This window comes from Elephantulus edwardii, unplaced genomic scaffold (assembly GCF_000299155.1).
Source record: "Elephantulus edwardii isolate Elephantulus edwardi_28Jun2011 unplaced genomic scaffold, EleEdw1.0 scaffold00464, whole genome shotgun sequence".
NCBI lineage: Eukaryota > Metazoa > Chordata > Mammalia > Macroscelidea > Macroscelididae > Elephantulus > Elephantulus edwardii.
The window spans coordinates 781084-796546 of record NW_006400214.1 but is presented as its reverse complement, the minus strand read 5'-3'; the positions used below and the strand labels follow the sequence as shown (position 1 = coordinate 796546).

Below are 15463 nucleotides of genomic sequence, written 5' to 3'. Positions count from 1 at the left end.
GCTGTTGTGCATAGGGTCGCTATGAGTCGAAAACGACTCGACGGTACATAACAACAACAAAAACAATCATAGAGCTCCTTAGAATCATGAACCTTCGTCTTAACATATTTTGGGTATCATTCTTGGAGAGAAACTTGATGCTGGAAAAGATAAAAGCTTAGCGAAAGAGAAGACCCTCAAATGAGATGGATTTACACAATGATTGCTACAATAGGTTTGAGTACTACAGAGATCATGTAGATTGTGCAAGATAGGGCAAAGTTCATGTCTTTTGTTCTTAGGGTCTCTGTGAGTCATAGCCAACTATATGGCACTTAAGAATAGCAACAAGACCAAATCTAACTGAGGGCTGCTATGGGTTGGAATGGCAGTAAGTAAATATAATCTTAAAGCCACTGTGATAATGTTTCACGATCTTAAGGAGTATCTACATTTCTCCACAGCCTGCAAATAGCAGCACTCACCCACCTGCCTTGTCACAGAGAATTTTATATTCAACAACTTTATGACTCTCTTTTACCCCATTTTATGTTATATATCTAAATTATGTAATGCTGATAGTTAAAATTCCAAGAGTCTACACAAGATAAGACACATCCTTTCCTGCTCTTAGCTGTCTTCTTCTACATTATAGACAAAACATATGGTTTCTAAAGAGAACATTCTCAATTTCCTGCATTTGAGGCCTTGTTTTATTTTCTCTGTACACCTAGATTTGCCTACAGAAACAGTCTACAGTATAAAGCTGATTTTCCCCCCAATATTCTTTTGTCTTCCTAAGCCTAAGCTAACAATAATGTAAAAGTTTCTAGTCTTCATGTCTTCTTCTCGATGTAAACCTTTGGAAGAACATTCTATAGCAACTCATTTCTTCTTTATGCCTTGTTCCTTCCTCAAATCATTGCAATCTGACTGTTGCTTCCACACTCCAGTTCCACTAAAACTACTCTTGCTAAGAATGTCAATGATCTTCCAACATTTCTGAGGTTAGTGTGCTCATCTCATGCTCTCTGACACATTTCACAATTCCTTCCTGGAACCTCTTTAATCTTTTCGTTTCTGTGACACTCTCCCTTAGTTCTATGCTTTCATTGCTCACAGATGGCTCTATCCCTGACTTTTTGCTCTTTGTTTTCTTTAAAGTTTTCTTATGAAAGTTCAAAGAAATTTTTACACCTAATGAGAACTCTCTCTGCTTGTTCAACTCTATCTGTATGATCTAACAGCTCTTCAGATCCAAATCCTTAAACTCATTCCCCCTCAGCCTTCTGTGTTTTCTAGCTTAGTGATACTTCAAAGTCGAGTCTGAATCTGGGGAGTCATACTGTAATCCTAATTATCCTCAACATGCCTAATGCTATTAGCCAGACAATACTATTACTTCTACATTCCTTAGTGATTCTGAACATTCATCTCAACAACCACTGCATTGGTTTAGGGTTTCATCACCCAATGCCTTCTCTCTGGTCTTTCTGCCCCCAATATTGCCTTCTTTAACTCAATCTTCTAAAATGATTTTCCTAAAAGTTTGATCATGAGAATTGTCTACGTAAAAGGCTTCATCAACCTACAACCAGAAGAAGATAAAATAGATGAATGGGACCTTCTAAGAATCAAATCCCTACGCACATCCAAAAACTTCTCCAACAGGGTAAAAAGGGAAGCCAAGAACTGGGAAAAAGTATTTGGTAATGGTATGTGAGATAAGGGACTTATATCCAGAATTTATAAAATACTTGAACACCACAACAAGATCAAGGTAAATAATCCAATTGAAAATTGGGCACAGGATATGAACAGACACTTCACCAAAGAAGACATTCAGATGGCTAACAAGCACACGAAGAAATGTTCAAAATCCCTAGCTCTAAGAGAGATGCAAATCAAAACAACTATGAGATACCATCTCACCCCAGTCCAAATAGCAAAATTTAACAGAACAGCAAGCAACAAATGCTGGCGAGGTTGTGGAGAGACTGGAACCCTTATTCACTGTTGGTGGGAGTGTAAAATGGTGCAACCACTGTGGAAGGCGGTGTGGCGCTTTCTCAAAAAGTTGCAAATAGAGATACCATTTGACCCAGCAATTCCTCTACTGGCAACATACCCCAAAGAGACCATAACTGACATCCAAGCAGATATATGCACACCCATGTTTATCGTGGCTTTGTTCACAACAGCAAGGAGTTGGAAACAACCTAGGTGCCCATCAACAAATGAATGGATAGAGGAGTTGTGGTATATTCACACAATCAATACTATGCTGCATTGAAAAACAAGGAACTCATATAATACTATTCAAAATGGGTGAGCCTGGAGGACATTATGCTGAGTCAAAGATCTCAATCACAAAAGGACTAATACTGCGTGGTGCCACTGTTGCAAAACAGGACTGACCTCGGGGTTGGGGAGAGACTGAGGAAGATGGGTTCAATAATGTATACTGTATTGAAACAGATGAGGGAGAAAACGGTTTAAAAGGGATATGTTATTAGGTATTTTTGTCATGACAGGAGTCCAGAGCGAAGGCTCCAGAGTGGAGTGGACCTGGGGGGAGGGATTGTAAAACAATGAAAGAACTTCTCATTGTACTAGTGTACTAGGGGGGAGAGTTAGGAGGGGAGAAAAGTGCAACAATGGAAATCCAGTCTTTGTAAATTTTCATTGAAATTAATAATAACATTTAAAAAAAGGCTTCATCAGCTTACCATTGCTTTTCAAGGTAAAGTTCAACTCCTGAATACTCAGCCATATGAAGTCTCTATGCTCCTCCAAAGAATTATAGATACTGCACTCTTGTTCTAGCTATATTTTTTAAAATTTTTTCCTTGTAAGTTTCATTTTATTAAATGTGATTGAAGCAGACATCTTGGTAATTAAAGAATTTAGCCAAGATGGCTTAGACAGACTTCTGGCCCACTAGGATCTCCAACATAACAGCTGAGTACCAAATGACTATCTGAAGGAATGGTACAAATGTAAGAACTTAAGTGGGTATTTTGGTACAATTTACAGAAAAGGTAAAATAAACAAGACATGCAGGTGGCCTGGTAGTGACCATGGAGTCATCCCTGTGGCTGTGGGGAAGCTGGGCTAAAGCTTCACTCAGGTCTCACCATCACTGTCTTCCATGGTGTGCTTGTCAAAGAGGTACTGTGCCAGGCCCAGGAGTGTGTGTGTGTGCGCGCGCACACACACACACATCTTGTGCAAGTTGGTTACCCAGTTGTTTGATGGATTTCACCTGCTCATCCAGGTAATGTGTCTCAATGAAGTCACACAAATGAGAGTCGTTCTTGTCAGCGACCAGTTTGTGCAGTTCCAGTAGGGATTGATTCACACTTTTCTCCAAGTGTAGCGCACACTCCATTGTGTTCAGCCCGCTCTCCCAGTCATCCCGGTCTGTTTACTTATTGTCCTGAAGGTAGATGCAGCCACCTCACTGGTTCTGCAGTTTCGTCACTTTCTCAGTGTGTTCCCTCTCCTAGAGGGATTGGTGGAGAAAATATTTGGCAAAATTCTTCAAAGCCACATCATCACAGTCGAAGTAGTAAGACATGGACAGGTAGACATAGGAGGCATAGAGCACCAGGTTGATCTGGCGGTTGATAGCGGCCTCCGAATCCTGACTGTAGTTCTGGCACACCTGAGAAGGGGACGCAGTAATGGTAGCGGCTGCACGGTGCTGGCGGAGAGGCGGGGGCTGCGCGGTGCTGGAGGGGAGGCGAGGACCTTGGGGTATCTGAGGGTGCTGATGTGAGGAGATGGCGGAGGACTGGCTGGAAATTACCTGCGGGGGAGACGCTGGCAAGCACCGCATTCCGTTCAAGCACTGTTGAAGCAGGAGACCATGGTGACGCTAGCTATACTTTTTTTTTTTTTGCAATTCTTAATATGTTGCATGATATTTAAATAATTAATGAACTTCGAATATGATATCATTTATTCCTGGAGTATCTCTTTCCCTACCTCCTTTGCTAACTATCCTTCATGCCTTAGCCTAGGCTTTCTTTCTTCTAGCTCCCTTTTTATATGATGCTATTTTATGGCCACTACATCCTATGAGTCGCAGGCGACTCGACGGCACATAACAACAACAACAACAACACATTCCATCTGTTTCATCACTATATCCAGTCCTTTTAAGGCAGAGACTAAATTCTTTATCTCTCTACTCCACTGTCTAGCACCTTGACTGTAATTTACGCCCTGAGCACTAGAGGGGGTGTGTGCCTCACATGGAACGCATGAATTCAGTTTTTTGCAGGCCACACAGAGAGGAAGGGATATGAAAACCCCATTACTTTACTCAGGATTTTCCAAGAAAGATTAATTGCTTTGAGAAAGTCAGCTGTCAGGGACCTCTCCAGAGTACTGAAGAGCAACGATGTCAGTTTGGAGACAAAGGTATGGCTAAGGTATATACATAGCAATTACTTGTTATGTATGGACAATGACTAGAGATGATAGGAGAATTGATGCCTTTGAGCCGTGGTGTTGGAGAAGAGTATTGAATATGCCATGGACTACTAGGAGAACCAACAGGCTCATCCTAGAGAGGGTGAAACCAGGCTCTTCTTTAGAGGCAAGGATTCTGAAGCTTTGTCTGACATACTTTGGGCATGTTGCAAGGAGTGACCAGTCCTTGGAGAAGGATATCATGCTTGGGAGGGTGGAGGGACAGCACAAGAGAGGAAGACCCTTGATAAGATGGATTGATTTAAATGACGGGTTAGGTAAATGGGGGTAGGCGTGTCAGAGATAAGGTTGGCACAGGATAGAGCAGGGTTCAGAGCTGTCGTCGCAAACGACTCGATTACACATAACCACCACCACCTTTGGCATTACCGGACTGCTTAGTCTCACATACTTTGGGCAAGTTGTTAGGAGAGCCTATTCCGTGGAGAAGGACATCATGCTTGGAAAGGTAGAGAGGGGCGGCGAAAGAGAGGAAAACACATAACCAGGTGGGTTGACACAGTGACCAGCAATGGGAACGAGTGAGTCAGATATTGTGAGGATGGATCTGCTGTTAGGGTCTCCAAGTTGCACTAGATTCCACTACACTGAACAACCAACACCTCGGATGTCTCAATTTAAGGGAAACGAAAATGCTACTTCTGCGCTTGCGCAAGTAGTGAGGGTGGCGCCAGTGCCTGTGGATGCTTATGGGTGCACGCAGACGCAGTCAAGGGAGGAACACACACACACATACACACACACACCCCACAAAAAAAAAAAAAAATCACTTCCGGGAGGCCAAGCCACGTTTGCTGGGCTGCAAGATGGAGACGACTGGAGTGTCCGATGAGCCGGTGAGACGCTGCTTTGGGGTAGGGTGTGTGGAGAAATCGAGCCTAGTCAAGCTTTGAACGCTTTTCCCCCTCCCTCCCCAGGTTTCGGGGAAGCTGATGTCGGTGGTACATGCGCTTTCTCTTCCAGCAGAATCTTATGGTAACGATGTGAGTATGATTCATCCGCAATTCCTACCATTTCTGAAGGGCCTGCCATTAAATAAGATTCTCCTTCCCGGACGACATCTTCTGATCCTTTCCAAATAGATTATAAACTACCTTTTCTTTCACTTTTAGAAAAGATTCTAATATTTTTTGGTTCACAAACAGCGCTATCTTCAGTGAAAGTGGTTCTCAAAACTTTGCTGCACTTTCTGGAATCAGTTTGAGATCTTTTAAAAGACAAAACAAAAAATCTCGATATTGGGATCTCAGTCCATACCAGTTAAATCAGAAGTATCTGGAAACAAGAATCTCCCCCCTTTTTTTAAGGTTTTGCAATGTGCAGCAGATTTACGCTTTGGATGTGTCTAGTTCACAGCCTTAAGAAGAAAGAAAACACATGCTCCAAGAGAAACAATACAGGGATGTGTGCGTGGTAATAATACCCTTGGTTGTTTAGGGTGCAGAGTATTGACTTGCTAACCAAAAGCTTAGCTCCACGTGTAGGAACCGACCTTCTGGCATTGGATTGATATGATAGATTAGTGGGTGAGACTGTAAGACTGAGAGTTTAGCCAAAGGGACCCTTAAAATACTGGAAGCAGTAGATGACTTCATCTAGGAAGTCGAGCTTGAACAGAATCTTCAAAATATAAGTCGACAAAGGACAAAGGAATGTACTGACTTGACAGGGAAGTGTAATGCAGCTAGTAAGTGTTGTATCAAAGGCACAGAGGTAAGAATGCAAATACATTTTATTAAGGGTTAGTGAAATAACTCTAGTTGGAATTAGAGATTCCTGTGAAACAGGTGGCTTACTTATATACTTACCTGTTTCATGTTTTATTGCTAGGTGTTGTAGAATGGAAACACAAATGATAAAAACCGGTTGTTGCTGTTACATCATTTCCAGCTAATGGTCGCTACATATGGTCAGACTAGGGTTCCAGAGATTTGTGACCTTTTGAAAGCTGGTTGCTAGGCCTTACTTCTGAAGGGCCTGTGAGGGGATTTGAATCGCCAGTCTTTCAATTAGTCGTCCACCATTTAATCATTTGTGCTATTCAGGGATTTTGTGACATGTTAGACTCTTAAAAGTGAAAAATAATTTCACTTCCCTTGTCTTTGACCTCTTGACAGCTCAATGGTAGAGGTTGGCATGTTAGTTTGATTTAACTCAGTCCTAGGAAGGTAATTTATCCCTCTTGTGCTTTAACTAGCGGCTGGTGAAAGATTTCCACTAACCCATTTTATTTATTAGACAGTGTGAGTAGCTTCTTTTGGTTGTTATAAAGAAAAACCAATTCTACTCAAATTATGAAATTATGAAACTAGACTATGAAGTCTAGTTTCTACCTTTTGATACAAAGTCTAGTGGACCTCTCGAACATTTACTATATATCCACAGACTTCCTTCATTTGTCATCCATTGGGAGATTCCTGACCTGACATTCTTTTTGTTTTTTAATTTTATATTGGTTTGCTCACAAAGTTTATATACATTGTGTTTCACACTATTCTTCATTCATACTGTGTTTCAATCATTCCCATGCATTATGTTTTATAAAATCAGTCACCATTGGACTTGGATTCTTTCCATTTCCTTCACCCACCAAATTGTGCAACCCTGTGGTTTTGCCCCCACCCATCCTCTCCCCTCTGCTCCTACCCCTTACCCCCTTGGGTTCTCATACATGTTTTATTTGTTTCCCTTCTATTTTTACAGTAACTGACCTGACATTCTTTAATTCTTTGCAGCCTGGCATTGAGATGGCTTGGGCCATGAGAGCAATGCAGCATGCTGAAATCTACTACAAAGTGAGTGTTTATTAAACAGAATTAAACCCATAATTATAGTGTATGTTACTTTACTAAGCATTATTTTCAGCAAGTTAAGCAGTTGTGGTTTTTTTTTTTAGCAGTTGTGTTTTGAAGTTGATTTTATTAATAATAGATCTTCTCCACAGAGGCAATGTTGTTGATTGCCTTCAAGTCGAGCACAACTCACAGCAACCCTGTGAACAAAAGGCCTGAAGCCCTCTACAACTAAAGATATTTATCAAAGTTCATAGAGTTTCTGGAGGCATGTTGTGTAGGAAGTGAATACCACTCTGCTTCCAAACCTGTCATAGTATGAGCTGTTGAGTTGCCTGTGATGCATAATGACTGTATGTACAGCAGCTCTGAAGCCTGCCCTGTCCTGAGCCATTCTCACTAATCCTGACACACCAACCCCTATTGCCCTAGTCACTGTATCAATCCATCTCATCTGGAGTTTTCCTCTCCTGTGCTGTCTATTCACTCTTCCGAGCATGATGTCCTTTTCCAAGGCCACATGCCCAAGGTATGTGAGACGGATCTTCAAAATCCTAGCCTCCAAGGAGAGACTTGTTTTCACTCTTTCCAAGACAGACCTATTTGTTTTCTTTTCAGTCCATGGTATGTTCAAGACTCTTCTCCAGCACCACAACTTGAAGGCATCTATTCTTCTTCTGTCATCCTTCGTCATTGTCCAACTCTGAATTTGGCTTAGTAATGAGGGGTTTTGCTCTTGTGCCCCAGTTTTCTATTACTAACTGGCAAAAGAGCTTGTGACCCATGTTGTTGTTAACTGCCATCACGTCTAATATGACTGAGCATCAAGTCTAATACAACTGAACAACAGATCTGAACCATGCTCTATCCTGAGCCATGCTTATAATATCCGATATGCTTGAGATCGTTGTTACAGACATCATGTCTAGCCATCTTGTTGATGGTCTTCCTCACTTTCTCTGACCCTCAGACTTTCCTAACATAATATTCCCTTCTGACTAGCCCCTTCTGACAACATGCCCAAAATGTAAGACAAAGTTTTACCATCCTTGACCCTAAGAGGCACCCTGGTTACACTTCTAAGACACACTTGTTTGTTCTTTTGACAGCCCATGAAATATTCAGTACTCTCCTCCAACACTACAACTCAAAAACATCAATTCTTATGCCATCTTTATTCATTGTTCAATTTTCACAAGCAAGGAAGTAATTGGAAGCATCATGGTTTGGATCAGGTGCACCTTAGTCTTACACTGACATCATTGCTTGTTAGCATTTTAGACCGTGCCTTAGTGTGGCCCATAGTAGACACTTAATAATTGTTTGTTGAATGAATGAATGAATGGTGGTTCACAGAGGACAGCAGCCAGTCAATACTAGGGCCAAAGTGGTTTGAATTTATGAAAGGGACTGTGATAGATTATGACCCTCTATAATTCTCTTGTATTCTAATTCAGTCTCTACTTTGAGAACTATAATGGTGGTCTGGGAAAAGAGGGTTTGTTTATGTGTAGCAAATCAGAGACTAGCACCTACATATTGTCTTGTGGTCTGGCAGCTCATTTCATCAGTTGATCCACAGTTCCTGAAACTCACCAAAGTGGATGACCAAATCTACTCTGAGTTCCGGGAGAATTTTGAGAAACTCAGAATAGATGTGTTGGACCCAGAAGAGCTCAAATCAGAATTGGCTAAAGAGGTAAGAATTTTCTCTTTCAACTGTTATCTAATATCTGACTAACAGTTGTTGATAATGAGTACATTTTATACCTTTAAAGTACATTTTGTTTCTTTTAAAGAAAGTATTTAGAGAACCAGCATTCTAACCAACTAAGAAAGAAATTATGAAATTATGAAAGGAATGTTAGTGTATGGACTTTTAAAAACTGTTGATTGTATTCATTCCCTCTCCCACCCCCCCGCCCCGCCTTGGCTGGACCATTAGAGACTTGGATGGGGGAGTGGCATGAAGGTGTTTTTATTCTCTGGATTCTCTGTTATCACAGTCTACAGATAATTAAGAAACTTAATGTTTCTCATTGCTTACGTGATTAGCTTGTACTTTCATAGGACACTATAATTCTTTCACTTGGGAAAATTTTTATATAAGAATAGGCTTTTGGCTTATGAAGAATCTACGCTTTTAACAGACACAGTGGCTGCAACAGTGCTTGCTCAAACATAGCTACCATTGTGAGAATGGTGCAGAACTGGGCAATGTTTGTTATACACAGAGTTGCTTTGAGTCTAAGCTGACTCCATGGCACCTAACAACAACCACAGGCTGTTTCTGGTCTTTGGAAAATCATCATTGCTGAACTGTTTGCTTTTTCCTTCCTTCCACCTCTATTCCTTTCTTTTCTCCTTTCCTTTCAGTTTTATTTCAGTAAAATATATCCTGAAACATTTGCTAGTTCAACATTTTATATGTACAATTCAATTATAGTAGTTGGTTGCACTTGCGGTGTTGTGAAACCATTAAGTTTCCAAATTATTCCACTGACTTAGGAAAAACTCAGTGCCTTTTGAGCAAAAACTTCCTCTTTCTTTTTCTCACTCTTTCTAACCTCTAATAAACTTTGAACTCTATGCATTTACTTATTTCATATGAGTGAGATCTTAACAAAATATCCTCTGTGCCTGATTTATTTAATATAACAAAGTTTCATCCATGTTATAGCATGTGTCAAGACTTCATTTCTTTTTATGGTTGAGTAATAATCCATTGTATTGTTGTATGTTGTTGTGTTGTTGTTATGTGCCATCAAGTCACTTGCGACTCATAGTGACCTTATGTACAAGAGCCCTAAATGCCATTCTATCCTGTGCCAACCTCGCTGTCTCAAGCACATTAATTCCCACCACTCCACTCACAGAATCAATCCATCTCATCGAGGGTCTTCCTCTCCTGCACCATCCTTCCACTCTCCCAAACATGATGTCCCTCGCCAAGGACCAGTCTCTCCTTGCAACATGCCCAAAGTATGTCAGACGAAGCTTCAGAATCCTTGACTCCAAGGAGCACTCTGTCTTCACCCTCTCCAGGAAACACCTGTTTGTTCTCCTAGCAGTCCATGGTATATTCAGCACTCTTCTCCAGCACCACAGCTCAAAGGCACTAATTCTCTTTCTGTCATCCCTATTCACTGTCCAACTCACCAATAGATAGCACGTAATTGCAAAGACTATAGCCTGGATCAGGTGCACCTTAGTCTCCAGCCTGATATCATTGCTCTTCATATAGTTTTTGTATACTATAGTTTATTCATTCTTGATGGGCATTTGAGTTGTTTCTGTATTTTGGCTATTGTGAACAGAACTGTAATGAAAATTGTTGTACTGATTTTCTTGGAATCTGACATGTGAGTTTGGACCAAATTCATGCCCCCTTTGTTTCATTTCTGCTTCAGTAGAGATTAATACTTTTAAATTTTTTTTTAATTTATAGAATTTAAATTTTTTTATTTGTTATTTTGATGAAAGTTTACAGAAAGGTTGAGTTTCCATTCATTAATTGTTGCACGTTTTGCCCCTCTTTCTTCCTTTCCCCTACCCCAGTGTATTTGATAATGTACCTCTTGTTTCATATTGTCAGTTGTCACACAGACAATGCTCAATCACATATTCCCTGAGACAGTCCTTCTCCTTATTTGTTCCAGTGCAGTATTCATTATCTATCCATTCTTTTCCTGTTCTCCCCCTAACTCCCCATGTTAGTCTTATTTTATAAGAGGGGTGTTATGTGATATTTGTCCTTTTGTGACTGAGATATTTCACTCAGCATAATGCCTTCCTGACTCACTGATGTTGTATAGTGTTATATGTTTATTGTTTTTCAGTGCTCCATAATATTCCATTGTGTATATCACAGTTTTTCTTTTTATTGGTTTATTGATGGATAGTTGAGTTGCTTCCATCTCTTTGCCATTGTGAATAATGCCATGGGTATGCATAGATCTCTTTATGTCATGACTCTGATTTCTTTAGGATGTATTTCCATTAGTGAGATAGCTGGGTCAAATGATATTTTTATTTCTAGATTTTTTAAAAAGTACCATACCTCCTTCCATAATGGTTGTACCAGTTTACATTGCCACCAGCAGTGAATAAGAGTTCCAATCTCTCCATACCCTCACCCACATTTGCTGTTTGCTGCCCTCTTGAACTTCACTTTGTTGCTGGGGTAAGATGGTATATCCTAGTTGTTTTTGTTTGCATCTCTCTGAGAGTTAGGGATTTTGAACATTTCTTCATGTGTTTGTTTGCCATGCGATGGTTTTCTTTGGAGATGGGTCTATTCATATCTTGTGCCCATTTTGTGACCGGTTTATTTACTTCACTGTCTTTGGTGATGCTGCTAGTTGGTCCAGCGGTGAGAATCTTTGTTTTCTTGATGTTGAGCTTCAATCCATATTGAAGGCTGCAGTCCTTGACCTTCTGCAGCAAGCACTTCAAGTCCTCCTCAGTTTCAGCAAGCAGAGTTGTATCATCTGCATAACATAGGTTGTTGATGAGTCTTCCTCCAATCCTGATGTCACATTCCTCTTCCTAGGGCCTATGCTCCTGGATGATCTGTTCCACATCTACAGTCAATGATTTATTCATTGCAATACCTTTTATAAGAAACAAAGTGGTGATTATACACATGGATCTCACCTGATGGCCTACACAGGAATAAGATTGATTACACTTGTGCAAAAATCATTGGAGAAGCTAAATATCAGCTGTGCAAAACTACACCAGGTGATGATTGTGGATCAGATCAGCAACTACTTGTATGCAAGTTCAAATTGAAGCTAAACAGATGCTCTGCCGGGAAAGGAGGGACAATCTCCTCCTGTACCAGTCAGATCTGATTTGACGGTACACGCACACACACAAATAATAAAAAAAAAAAATTGAAGCTAAAGAAAATAAAATCCACAAGAACCAAAGTTTGACTTGAGTCTGTCCCTCCTGAAGTTAAAAACCATGTCAGGAACAGGTTTGGGGCCTTGAATACTAATAAGTGAAGACCAGATGAGCTGTGGGAGGTTATCAAGAATATCATCCATGAAAAATGCAAGAGGTCATTACAAAGATGGAGGAAGAAGACCAAATTGGATGTCAGAAGAGACTCAATATTACACTAGAGCACCGAGAAGCCAAAGCAAAGGGAAGAAGTCAAGATGTTAAGAACCTGAACGGAAGATTTCAAATGGCAGCACAGGAAGCCAAAGCAAAGAATTATCATGAAATGTACAAAGAACTGGAGTTGTAAAATCAAAAGGGATGAACTCACTTGGCATTTCTTAAGCTGAAGAAACTGAAGAACAAATTCAAGTCTTGAGTTACAGTACTGTGCCCATGCTGTGGGCAAGAGTGTTGGATGACTCAGAAAGCATCAGAAGAAGATGGAAGAAGTTCACAGAGTCACTGTATCAAAAAGAACTGGCTAACACAGAAGTATTTCATGAAACAACTTATGAAGGAAGAAGTTCAGATTGGTCTGAAGGAATAGGCAAAAAAAACGCCCTAGGAATTGATGGCATACCAATTGATGTATTTCGACAAACAGACATTGCCCTGGATGGCATAACTCAACAAGTTATGCCAAGAAATCTGGAGGACAACAACATGGCCTGGTGGCTGGAAGAGATCCATATTTGTTCCCATTCCAAAAAAAGGTGACTCGACAGAGTATGGAAATTATCAAACAGTATCACATGCAAGCACGATCCTGCTGAAATTTTTCCAGAAATCACTTGAATTGCACATCAACAAAGAACTGCCAGGTGTGCAGGCTGTGACACTAGGAATATTATAGCTGTTATATGGATCTTAGCTCTAAGCAGAGAGTACTAGAGGAATGTCTATCTGTGTTTCATTGACTATGCAAAGGCATTTGACTGTGTGGATCACAACAAACTGTAGCTACCTCTAAGAAGAATGGGAATCTCAGAACACTTGATTGTGCATATGTGACTATACTTGGACCAGGAGGCAGTTGTCAGAGCAGAGCAAGGAAACACTTCATAGTTCAAAATCAGGAAAGTTGTATGCCAGGGATACCTCCTATCTCTGTATCTTTTCAATCTGTAGTGACAGAATACATAAGATGATTGGAGACCCTAAATATCCATCGTGTCATAAGTGATGCTGAAGAAACACAGAAATAAAGAAGGAGGTGCCCAAAACAACTCTGAGAAAATGGAAATGGTTTATCTAATAATGAGCTACTGGGGGAATGTGGGAGGTTCTGACCATTTCCACGAGCAAGTAGCCTCATTTCCCAGTGGTCTTATCCTAGAACCTTTGGAGAGGCTGCCAGAGCCCATTGTCAGATGGACGTTGCCCTATGAACAACTTCCTACTGATCAGCAAAGAACTTGGTTCACAGATGACAGTTTAAGGGTATATGGACAACATTTGATATGGAAAGCCACTGTATTAAAACCAGTAAATGGCAAGACCCTGATTGAGGAAGACAAGAACAGATCTGCACAGTATGCTGAACTACATGTTGTCTTCCTAGCAATGACTGAAAAATTGAACAATGGTGAGAGTCTATATGTTTGGATTTTTACTGACTAATGGGCAGTGGGTAGTGGATTAACCATATTTTCAGGAAAATGGGCTGTGGGAAATTGGACTATTTAAAGGGACATCAGTGTGGGGCATGGACCTACGGAAAGCACTCTGGGAATTTCGAGGGCGTACTAGAGTTGGACGTATCAATACCCATCAGATGAACCCCTTGCCAGAATCAGGGTGATTGGAATCAGCAGGTGGACACATTGGTACACTCCTTTGAAGTGGCCAACTGGACCTATTAAATGAGTGGACACAGAGACACAGCAATGTAGAGATGGGGTGAAATATTCCTCTTTGTTCTAATGAGGCACAAAATGTCAATAAAGATTGCTCTGCTTGCCAGCAAAAGAGAAAGAGATTGGAGATGGCTGTGGGACAGATTCCCAAGGGGCAGAGACCCTGCACATAGTTGGCAAGTAGATTATATTGAACCAATGGCAGCAGTGGCACCAGGTGGCTTCAAATAGGTCTTCACTGGAATAGATACTCCAGACTAGGCTTTGCATAACCTGTAACAAATGCAAATGCCAAAAATACCATTAAAGGACTAAAGCAAAAGATACTGTACCAGTTTGGGCCCACAAATTAATTCTCCTCAGACCGAGGAACACACTTTATAGTCTACAGAGTGCAGCAGGTGGCCATAAAACACTATATTAGATGGACATACCATGTTTCTTCCTATCCTCAGAGTAATGAGCTGATAGAGAATTGGAATGGGCAATTGAAACATTTGTTATCTAAAACAGGGAGAAGTAAAAGTATGAAGGGCTGGCTCACATGCCTTTAAGAGTGTGTGCTCATGCTCATTATGAGAGGAACCAAAAGGGGTTCATCAATGGACAGATTTCCATGTTTCTCAGGTATATCTGGAGAAGAAGGAGTAGGAGAAGATGTTGATGCTACTATACAGTTCTTCCGACATTACCTCAATTTGTTTTCTTCCTGCTAGATACGATAGTCCGAGGTCCAGGGTAGGTAGTTTTGGGTACAAGAAGTAACTAACAATACCCTTAAACCTGTACGCAAGAATTCCCAAAGGTCTGATAAGGGTGGATTTTACCTTCACTCCTTCTTGCAAAAGTAAACTGTGAATACTACTGTTATGCCTAGTGGCTGAGATAGCCTCCTGGTATTTTACATATGTAAGCCTACCCAACATGAATGGGAATAGACCAAAGGGAAGCACTTGCCAGACTGGTCTTGTTACGTGTGATTTAGGTTATTAAAAGTATCTGACCCTGATGTCCCTTCCCAAGATGGAAAAAAATTGGGTAAAAATAAGATAAATGAGAGGAAGGAGAAAAAGTAGCTGCGTGTAAAGGAATGAATAAATGGATCATGCAGTGAAGGAAGTCTAACATTATGTTAATACCTCAGGAAAGACTTGCTCTAAAGCAAGGGAATAAATTTCTCTTGCTAAATACCAGAGATTAGAAAAGCAAAGCCAGCACCACAGCAAGATAAAGGTAAATAATCCAATTGAAAAATGGGCACAGGATATGAATAGACACTTCACCAAAGAAGACATTCAGATGGCAAACAAGCACATGAAGAAATGTTGAAAATCCCTAGCTCTAAGAGAGATGCAAATCAAAACAACTATGAGATATCATCTC

The 15463-nt window shown here is 40.6% G+C and overlaps 1 protein-coding gene and 1 pseudogene across 1 annotated transcript in view; one reads left to right on the top strand and one right to left on the bottom strand.

The window, feature by feature from the left end:
* Positions 1-3105: 3105 nt before the first annotated feature.
* LOC102866885 lies at positions 3106-3820 on the bottom strand (annotated as a pseudogene).
* A 1465-nt stretch (positions 3821-5285) lies between these two features.
* Positions 5286-15463, top strand: part of LOC102866473 (protein PBDC1-like) — a 14867-nt gene continuing 4689 nt past the window's right edge. Inside the window, exons 1-4 of the mRNA XM_006902878.1 lie at positions 5286-5315; positions 5397-5462; positions 7215-7274; positions 8830-8970. Of these exons, the coding sequence (XP_006902940.1) occupies positions 5286-5315; positions 5397-5462; positions 7215-7274; positions 8830-8970 (297 nt within the window). The remainder of the gene's footprint in view (positions 5316-5396; positions 5463-7214; positions 7275-8829; positions 8971-15463) is intronic.